At 46.5% G+C, this 10,172-nt stretch overlaps 1 protein-coding gene across 1 annotated transcript in view; it reads right to left on the bottom strand.

The window, feature by feature from the left end:
• Window positions 1-2,024: 2,024 nt before the first annotated feature.
• The window catches only part of COL3A1 (collagen type III alpha 1 chain), a 49,274-nt gene continuing 41,126 nt past the window's right edge, over window positions 2,025-10,172 (bottom strand). The window contains exons 39-51 of the mRNA XM_066322511.1: window positions 9,991-10,152; window positions 9,785-9,892; window positions 8,857-8,964; window positions 8,368-8,421; window positions 8,084-8,191; window positions 7,396-7,449; window positions 7,178-7,285; window positions 5,999-6,052; window positions 5,649-5,756; window positions 4,750-5,029; window positions 4,088-4,275; window positions 3,694-3,936; window positions 2,025-3,072 (exon numbers count right to left, since the gene is read on the bottom strand). Coding sequence (XP_066178608.1) covers window positions 2,926-3,072; window positions 3,694-3,936; window positions 4,088-4,275; window positions 4,750-5,029; window positions 5,649-5,756; window positions 5,999-6,052; window positions 7,178-7,285; window positions 7,396-7,449; window positions 8,084-8,191; window positions 8,368-8,421; window positions 8,857-8,964; window positions 9,785-9,892; window positions 9,991-10,152 — 1,722 coding nt within the window. The 3' untranslated portion in view covers window positions 2,025-2,925. The remainder of the gene's footprint in view (window positions 3,073-3,693; window positions 3,937-4,087; window positions 4,276-4,749; window positions 5,030-5,648; window positions 5,757-5,998; window positions 6,053-7,177; window positions 7,286-7,395; window positions 7,450-8,083; window positions 8,192-8,367; window positions 8,422-8,856; window positions 8,965-9,784; window positions 9,893-9,990; window positions 10,153-10,172) is intronic.

Below are 10,172 nucleotides of genomic sequence, written 5' to 3'. Positions count from 1 at the left end.
CTGAACCCAGCCTTAATACTCTTTACAGCGTGTCATATAAACCTTTATCTGCAAAAGATCGTATCATTTATCCTCAATGAGGAGCAAAAGACACTTCTGCTCTTTACTGTCCACAGCACGTCAGGGAAACTCCCATTCAGCCGGGACCGGCCCGGGAGAACCGGAACCGGCCCGGGAGAACCGGAACCGGCCCGGGAGAACCGGGACCGGCCTGGGAGAACCGGAACCGGCCCGGGAGAGAACCGGGACCGGCCCGGGAGAACCGGGACCGGCCCGGGAGAACCGGAACCGGCCTGGGATATCGGAACCGGCCCGGGAGAACCGGAACCGGCCCGGGAGAGAACCGGAAGCGGCCCGGGAGAACCGGAAGCGGCCAGGGGGAACCCAGCGGGAGCCCGAGAGAACCGGAACCAGGCCGGCGGAGCCCAGCGGCGGCCCGGAGAACCGGAAGCGGGCCCGGAGAACCGGAAGCGGCCCCGGGGGAAGCGGAGCGGGGCGGACTCGCTCCCCCGCGCGCTGTTTGACCGGAAGCGGCCCCGCGGAGTGTGCGCACGGCAGGGACACTGAGGGGGTGTCCCGCACAGACACACGGCTCCCTCACAGCACACACAGCGCGCCGCCGTGCCCGGCACAAGGCAGCAACGGGCACCGCCCTGCTCCGGCTGGTAACAGCAAACGGCGAAACTGCGCAGCGCCAGTGCGCAATTACGCTGTTTATTACGTAGCAAACAGCGAAACTTCGCATTTCTGGTTTTTAGCAAAAAAGCAAAGTGCGTAATTACGCCGTTTATTACGTAGCAAAGGGCGAAATTTCGCATTTCTGGTTTTTAGCAAAAAACCCAAACTGCGTAATTACGCCGTTTGTTACGTAGCAAACAGCGAAATTTCGTATTTCTGGTTTTTAGCAAAAAACCCAAAGTCCGTAATTACGCTGTTTATTCCGTAGCAAAGGGAGAAACTGCGCATTTCTGGTTTCACAGTAAAGCACAGTCCGTAATTACGCTGTTTATTCCGTAGCAAAGGGCCAAACTCCGCATTTCTGGTTTCACAGTAAAGCGCAGTCCGTAGTTACGCCGTTTATTCCGTAGCAAACAGCCAAACTCCGCATTTCTGGTTTCACAGTAAAGCACATCCCTAGTCCCGCCGCTCACTCCGCAGCACACGGCTCCGCGGTGCCGGTTCGGGGCTCCGCGGTGCCGGTTCGGGGCTCCGCGGTGCCGGTTCGGGGCTCCGCGGTGCCGGTTCGGGCTCCCGCGGCTCGTTCCGCAGCGAACAGCGGAGCGCGGCGCCGCTCGGGCTCTGACAGGAGCCGGGCTCAGTCCCGTGCCCACCGGCTCAGCAAAGCGCAGCTTTACTCCGTCTCTTTTATTGCAAATACACCGAGGGCGCAGCCCCGCTCTGTGTCTCCCCTGCCGCCCGTGTCCGCGCCCTCTCCCGGGAACATTTCCTCTGGAACATTCCCACCGGGATGTCCCCATGGCCTCTCCCGGTATCCGGGGTTCCCGGCCGCGCACACGGGCCGCTGCCTTTGTTAGAAAGTGGCCCGGAGCCGCGGGACTTTGGGTCCGGCCCGCTCAGCGCCTCGGGCTCCCTCCTGCCTGATCGGAGCTGCAGGAGCGGGGCTGCGGGAGCGGAGCTGCAGGCTCTGCCCGGCTCGGTGGTACCGGCTCAGTGTCTGCCCGGTTCGGTTCTGCAGGCTCTGTGCTGCAGTCTCTCTCTCGCCCCGGCCGGGCTCCCCCGTCCTACACAGCTGCAGCCCATTAGGGATGAGGCTCGGCCTCACTGATTCCAATCACCACAACCTGTGTGTCTGCGGTACCGGAGTTGTGTCCTGCCTTGTTGATCTTTATTTGAATGAGGGCACGAATAGTAACATTAAAAAGGAGGCCGGTTTTATGAAACAACAAGAAATTTTATTAAGATATTTTTATGTGTCTCTGTAAGGAATAGACCAACAACCGTATAAAAGCTTACAAAGATGGTTAACCTTCAACACTATAAATGTGTTAATGTGACAGAAGAAATTCACAATTTTGCATCTTTATTGACTTTTACAGAGTGAAGGGAGAAAATTCTCAACTATGACATGCCAAGGATGATCTTTGACAGGAGACATTTACAATTACTTTAAATCCTTTACCTTTTTGGTTTTTTGAGCAAGTCAATAACCCTGACTTGCAGAGTTAGGAGTGAAAATACATTAGCACCATCATATTAGTCTTTTACACTTCCCTAATTTTAGTGGTCTTGACCAGCAATGACAGGAAAGTAGAGAAGCACCTTTGACAACAGAATACAATCCAACAATAAAATTATGGTGACTAGTGACATTAAGGTATTAAACTCTTAAAATAAACTGTACCTTTCACAGCTAATCAGTACAGAAATAGACAATTTTGTACCAAATGAATCCCCAGAATTGAGCACTGGGTCCAATGCATTTTGATTGATTTGACTGATTTTGGTTTGACTCATCAGACACATCCCAGTTTCTGTCCATGTTGAGGTAGTTGAAACAGGGAGGTCGTTCTAGCTTTATGGACTGCATCTTGGAAAGAAGGGTAAACTTTGGTACTGGGAGCAATCAGTGCTTTATAAATTGGCTAACATTCAACTAATAGAACACAGTGTTGTTTTATTAAGTGTTGAAGTTTTATCATAGCACCACGGAGACATGTTTTGAAGATGGAATTTGGTAAAAAAATAGAGCAAAAAAAAAAAAAAAAGCATTTTTACTGTATTTTGTGTAATAGCAAAACAAAAAAATAACCCTTGATATCAAATTGATATTTCCCCCAGAAATTTTGTTAATAAATAACTGGGATATGGATGGGCACCTGTACTAGCTGACAAGGCTGAAACAAAGGAGCACAGTTGGAGTGTGAATCTGTTTGCTGGGGGTTCAGAAAAAGCAGGCTCTTTGATTTATAAGAAGCAGACTGGGCCAATGTCCACACCAAATTCCTGATCAGGACCACCGATATCTAATGGTGCAATATCCACCACCGGCAACCTCATTGTCTTGCGTGTCCTGTATTCGAAAACTGTTTTACCCCACTCACCAGTGTGTTTCTGTGGAGTTAGAAAAGAAAAAGTGTTAGAGACATGATAATCAGATTTCAAATTTCCTTTCTGTGATAACAAACCCTCTGTTGGAAACTGGTTGCTGGCTCTGTGGAAGTGACCCCAGGAGGGAGAACTTGTGGACAGTGTTAGTGTTGTCCATTTCTTACTGAAAAGGCTGCTATCAGACCAGCACACTCAGTGGTGTTCCTTCTCCCCTCCAGTACTTTCTGCTGCACTGACAAGGGGCAGGGAGGCAATGCTGGATCTGCAAAATGACTGTATTTGCCCCTTCCCATAACCACAGCCCATGGCTTCAACCAGCTGGCCTTGGTTTGGTGTGAGTAGTTTAAGAGTTGACAGGGGATGGATGAAAACTTGTGACTTCCCTGACACTGGCTCTAAAGCAAGGAGATCCATTTAAATCTGTGCTTTACAGGTAAGTCCACCTCACTTCCCACAGTTGCTCCAGGAATGGGACTTCTAGTGTACAGAATCTAGGTTCCCCCTAGTACTGAAGCTATGTCCTTTCCTTACCCAGGCCATGCAAAGCTCTCTCCCTTTATTATGGGTCTAGTCCTCTAGAGGGAATTATTTATTAAGTACAGCACTAAATTCCTGTTTACTTACAGTGCAGCCATCTTCCAGAACAGCATATGTGAATTTGCTGTTCCCTTCAGCCTTGATCTCACTTTCTGTAGAGCTCATCAGTTTGAGAGCTTTTTTAACGTTCCCGCTGTCGTGGTCCATGTAGGCAATGCTGTTCTTGCAGTGGTAGGTGATGTTCTGGGAGGCACGGCTGGAGAGGATGCGCAGGAAGGCCAGCTGAACTTCAGAGACGTCCTCTGGGAGCTCAGGATCCCCATAGCTGAACTGCAGAGTACCAACACAGGCAAGGGTGTTTGTTCAATCATGTCTAGGGTCAGCCCACTTTGCACGTAATAATTGTCTCATTCAGTTTGATTTCAGAATTGTTTTTTAGTGTGTTGTGCTGCACAATCTGTGAACTGTGCTCATTTCTCACCTGGAAGCCTCCATTCATAGACTCTCCAAACCAAACGTGTTTCTTTCCACTGTTTGCACTGCTCCACCAGTTTTTCCTTGGCACAGTCCTGGGGCTAGCATTGAGGCAGGTCTCACCAGTCTCCATATTGCAGTAGACTTTGATGGCATCCATCTTGCAGCCTTGGTTAGGATCAACCCAGTACTCTCCTAGAGGTAAGGAAAAATGTTAAGGGGCTTAATATATTTGGAGAAGAATCTGGCTGCGTGATGGTAAACCTTATTTCTGTGCCAGATTTTTGAGGAAATCACTGATTTTGACAGAAGAGATGCTGCAGAAAATAAGATGATATCAAAAGATACTGAATTCATGTGAATTCTCTAAGGGGACTGAAATTTGGAATAAATTTAGAACTTGTAAAATTTTTTTCCCTAAAATTGTTTAAACATTCTCACTTCTAAGGATGCAATGAGTGTAGTTGAAGTCAAGTATATATTCTGTGTAAATGCATGGTTAATTAATGTTTAAAATGGTTTTTAAGTTTATAATCTTTTTCATTAAATTTGTTTGAAAAAAGCCAGATTTTTATGGAAGATATCCACATTTAAACACTCAAGTTGGAAAACTATAAAAAACAATCCCCCAGACCTGCTACCATTGGTGAAGATAAAATCCAAACATACCACTCTTGAGCTCGGGATGGCAGAATTTCAGGTCTCGGCAGTTACGAGCTGGGTTCTTCCGGGACCCATCAGGACTAATGATGTTTTCAATCTGGTTGTTAATTGATTTCATTGAGGATATGATGTCTCCCAGATTGATATCGTTTTCCTTGGGCTCATCTCGATATTCATACCCATAAACTGGACCTTTCTCACCAGCACCCAGGGCAGCTGCACCACCACCACAACATGGGCCAGGAGGACCAGCAGGACCAGGAAGACCAGGCTGCCCTGGTGGACCCTAAAACATTAGCAAACAGGTTAAAATTAAAAGTCTGTGTGGGCCCTAATCTTAAAAAAAAAGAGAATTCTTTCACAAATACTTAGTTCACTTATTCATTAATTAAACAGATATATAAACACCTGTTAGATTTTCCAGGCCTTTGTTTTCTTAAAGTTGTATTTTTTCCCCTCATTTTGTCAAGTTCGACTGTCTTTATGTCTGGGCTTTGAGAAGGAACCCTTTCCACTAAAATCCAGATAATAAGCCTTTCTTTAGGAAGTGACTGTGACAGTGACACCTTTGCAGCTCTGGCCTCTCTAGAGCAGTCAAGGAACCCCATTCCACGGCTTCCCAGGCCCTAAGGGAGGGAGCCTGTGCTCCACAGTGAGGAGGATCCTGTTGTATGCAGAAAAGCCAATGATCAGCTGAGACCACCCTGTGTGTGCATCAATAGTTACACTAAACTGCAAATGAGCTGCGTGAGCTTGGATTTAGCCTTGGTAGCCAGATACCTCCTGCCACAGATCTTGTCCATGAAATAGAGAGTTCCTGAGGGAGATACTCGGAGAGTTGAGCGTCCTGTGTTTTATGAATATTCCCAAAGATTTGCTTGTGTGTGTTTGCACCGTTTACTTACGGCGGGGCCGCTTTCGCCTCTGGTACCGCGGGGGCCGGGAGGACCAATTGGACCTGGGTAGCCACTGGTGCCGTCCTTTCCAGGTGGCCCAGCTGGCCCTGGGGGACCCTAGAACAACAAAGGACACGCACACACACACACAAAAAAAGCTCAAAATAGTTTATCAGATAATTCATAAGCGCTTTGTGAGGTATTTCAGATATTTCCTCATGATTTATCAGGTGTTTTTCCATTCTTCAGCTGCTGTCTGTTAAGATGGCCAATTAGAATTTATGTCTGTATCTATGTGTACATTAACTAAACAGTCTGAATTTTCCTTGCAGTTAGGCTGAGTAAGGAGTTTTTCTTACCCTTGCACCTGAAGCTCCTGGACCTCCAATTGCACCTTGTGGACCCAGGGGACCCTATAAAAAAAAGGAAAAGTCAATTATACACCTCTTGGTAATATCTTGCAACTAGCTGGATGTGCCTTAAATAAAGACACTGAAAACATCTTCAAGATTATACAAAACACATCCTTATAAAAAGGCTATGGCAGATATGAGAGAATGGTGTCCATTCTTTAACCAGAAAAAAATACTGAATGTTCTCTAATACGTTTTCATATAGAGATGTGTTATCCAAAATGCAAGAAAGCCAACTGACACCAATGAGCTTTGGATGAACTCCTATACTCATAACAAAATGTGGCTATGGCCAAAATGCTGCACTTTTAATAATATTACCAGTAATGCTATTTAAATAATTTGACAAACATTCATGATTTCAAATACATTTACAGATTTGGTCTGTGTGTGCACTGCAAAGCCATTTGTTTAAAAGTTATTGATCATCAAATGAGAATTTATCAATTTTTTTTCTCATGTTCTATGTTATACTCCAGGTTCTATTGTCCTGTTGAATAGGTTGGTATTGGTGCCATCTTTGGAGTGTTGAGTGAGCTTTGGTTTCTTGATTCTCACTTGTATCATGGAAGGAATTCACATGTTTTTTTTAAGAATAAAACCCTTCTTAAACCTTTACTGGTCATAAATATCCATGGCACACTTGTTTATTCCTGCCCTTCAAATCTCTTAGCTATGTTCAAATGGTAATGCCCATTTACAATTCAGTAGAGTTTACAATTTCCTGCCCATTTTGCCCCAGTATTACTTTCTATAAAAGATACGTGGTAGAAGAGAGATATTTGGACTCTGAGTAGCTTTGGTTGTCTGTCTAGGATAGATATTTCAACCCCTACTTCTCTCTTTCCTAATTAAATCCGGAATAGCCTGGTTGTATTATAAATAAACATACAAGAAGTTTTTATTGATAGGATCATAGCAAACCCATCTTTACTTCCTAACAGCTTCTTCCAGTTCTTTAATTATGCTTATGTCAGGTTGATTCAGGGAATCTGGATTTTGAAACATTTGACAATCAAATTTGCATAGATTCCTATTAAATTAGCTAAAGTTAATTAGGTACCTGAGGCCTGAACACAGAAGCTAAGATCAGCTGTAATTCCTAATCCAATGCAAAATACTCACAGGAGGACCAGGGAGACCAGGAGTACCAGGAAACCCTCTGTGACCCTTTATGCCATTGCTGCCTCGTTCACCAGGTTCACCTTTATCACCACGAGGACCTTGAGGACCCTGTAAGAGTAGATTTGGAGTAGAAGGAGGATATAAGGAGATAAGAGCATTGCCCATTTAACAGGAAATAGTGAATGGATGACATCACAGGTATTTTAGATATGACTTACAGCAGGACCACGAGCACCAGCAGGACCAGTAGAGCCAGGAGGGCCAGGTGGACCCTGTGACAAGGTGAGAGTGAGGAGATATGGATCACTTGGAACTGCCTAGCTCACCTCTTTATTTCCACACAAGCTCTATGTTCACAGCCAGCAGGTGTTGGGAAACAAGGGGAAGCTCCACACACACTAGAGTCAGCAAGGACCCTGGCCAGGCCATTTCTGTACCAGTGTCAGCTATCTCAGCTGCCTGGAGGCACTAATCTGTACACAGGCACTACAGCCCCTCTTCCCTCTCTCAGTGGGATGCTCAGTGCTCACTGTGCTGGTGTCAGCACTCCTGAGAAATAACTTGAGGGCTTCCAAAGTTAGTCCCTTAGTTTAAATAAATAACACATTGCTTGTGCTGCATGAGCACCAGATGGGATAGAAATTAGGACAGGGCCTGGTGGGGTGATGTGCTTTTTGGCATCCTACAGAGTACATGAATTTTGAGCTTAATTTCTATAATTGTTAGAACATAAACTCTGAGATGTCTTTCCCCTGGGTATTCTTATAGAACAGGTCCTTGATGTCAAGAAACTATGACAGCAACAAATGCCTGACTCTTCAAAATTTCCTCTCTATTCCTGTCTGAAAAGGACTTTGCATAGGAAGGGTATGTAAATACACAGTAACCTATTTACTTTGGTCTTACCTGAAATCCTCTTTCACCAGATTTTCCAGGTGCACCAGCATTACCTGCAGGTCCAGGGTGGCCAGGGGGTCCTGGAGGGCCAGGAGAGCCACTTTCACCACGGTCACCCTGCAGATAGTAAGGGGTAATAAATATAATGTTTTGTAGAACTCAATACAAGGAGTATATTCAGTGGAGCACAGGATGTTCAAAGAAGAAATTACATGGCGTATAGAGTACATATATTGACATGTGGGACATGTCTTATTTTTTGGGAAGTGTAAGGATATTGGGTAAATTCTTACTTTGCCCCCTGGGGATCCGTCACGTCCGGGCAAGCCATCGGAGCCAGGGTTACCCTGCAAAACAGAGTGGCATGGTTTGTTCATAAACTGCATGACCAGGAGTAGACAGCTTGTTTCCCAGTAAGCTTCCCAAGCTTCCCAAGACAGACAGTGTTTAAGCTTGTTTCCCAGTAAGCTTGAACAATGCTCATCAAAGAAAGAATTTCCAAGAAGGAAGAGTTCCTGGAGGTGGAGTGGCTCCTAAAAGACCAGTAAGACCTCCCTTATGTTGTAGGCAGTGCAGTCTCCTGTTCCAAGCGAGACAGAAGGTGTCCCCAGGCAGTGAAGGGGATGGCAGGGACAGAGGATTCAGCCCTTACAGGAGGGCAGAATCTGCCCAGAACCCTGGGCATTGGGCTCTCAAGGGAGGCCTTGTGAACCTTAAAGCATATTTGCTCCTGGGGTCTCCCATTTGTAACTTAAGCTGGCAGGGAAATCCCATCCACTCACATCTCTGCCAGGCTCTCCAGGCAAGCCTCTCTGTCCAACTGGACCTTGGGGACCAGGAGCGCCGCGTTCTCCCGGGATACCATTGGTGCCTGGTTTGCCATCTTCACCCTGAACAAAAAAGGGAAAGGATTCCATTGCAGATAGTGTTCTTAGGAGATACCAGTGTGTTTTGCATGTTATTAACTATGCAGGGATTTTGAAGGAGACCTAATGAAGTCATGGGCTGATGTGGCTTTGGTGGTTGTGAATACACAAAACAAGAGATCAAAACTGGGCAAAACTGGTTTCTTTTTATTGCTGCTAATAGTCACGCAAGGATGTTCCTCACTAATTGACAACTAAGAAATAATAAGCGGGTATGTGTCTTCTTATGTGCCCCAAAAACAGTGGCCAAAGCAGTTAACAAAAAAATGCTGGTCTATCACTGTATTAATGATAAAATACAAACTAAGCCTCACCCCACCTTTTCTGAAGGAAGGTGAGGGTGCTTTTCTGTTTGGGTCATAATATTTAAGCAAGAAACATATTGAGAATTAAGCAGGAGTAAACAGCTAGTGGTAGATGACATTATGACTTGGATCTTTAACCTGGGAGAGATTACAGCCTCCTCCTCATGATCTTCCCGAAGTACGTGAAATGGGTAATATACTCTTAGATATATAATATATATAATATAATCTGAAAGACAACTCCACCCACAGCAGCTGGATACCAGACATTTTAAAGCCTGATCTTATGCATGTAAACACAAATGACTGTAAATTCTCTCATCTCTGGACTAAAAAGCATTAAACCCCCCAACACCCCAAATACATTCATTATTTTTTGTGTCTCTCAGCTGTTTTTATCACTCTTTGTGTCTCTAGGCTGTTTTTATCAGCCGGGTTGGGGTTGTGTGAGGGCTGTGGCTGCAGTGAAGGGCTCTCACCTTGGCCCCTGCCATCCCGGGTGGGCCACTGGGGCCACGCAGCCCTGGCAGACCCGTGTTCCCCCTGCCGCCGACGATGCCTTGAGGGCCTGGCTCACCGGGTGCCCCCTGTTTGGGAAAAGGTTACTTCAGTCAGTGGGAGCATCTTTAACGTGCCAGAGGTGGCTGCTTGCTCTGGAGCAGCCCCTGGCTGAAGGGACACGTACCCTTTCTCCTCGTGCTCCAGGGGGCCCTTTCTCTCCTGGTGCGCCGGGCTCGCCTCTGATCCCAGCAGGTCCTGGGCCTCCAGGAGCACCAGAGCTGCCGGGGGGTCCGGGAGGGCCGTCCTTGCCTGCAGGCCCTGCGTTACCAGGGGGGCCTGGGCTGCCCTGGAAAGGGGTTTAAGAGG

Source organism: Sylvia atricapilla, chromosome 7 (assembly GCF_009819655.1).
Source record: "Sylvia atricapilla isolate bSylAtr1 chromosome 7, bSylAtr1.pri, whole genome shotgun sequence".
Classification (NCBI taxonomy): domain Eukaryota; kingdom Metazoa; phylum Chordata; class Aves; order Passeriformes; family Sylviidae; genus Sylvia; species Sylvia atricapilla.
This window is presented reverse-complemented; position numbering and strand designations above follow the sequence as displayed.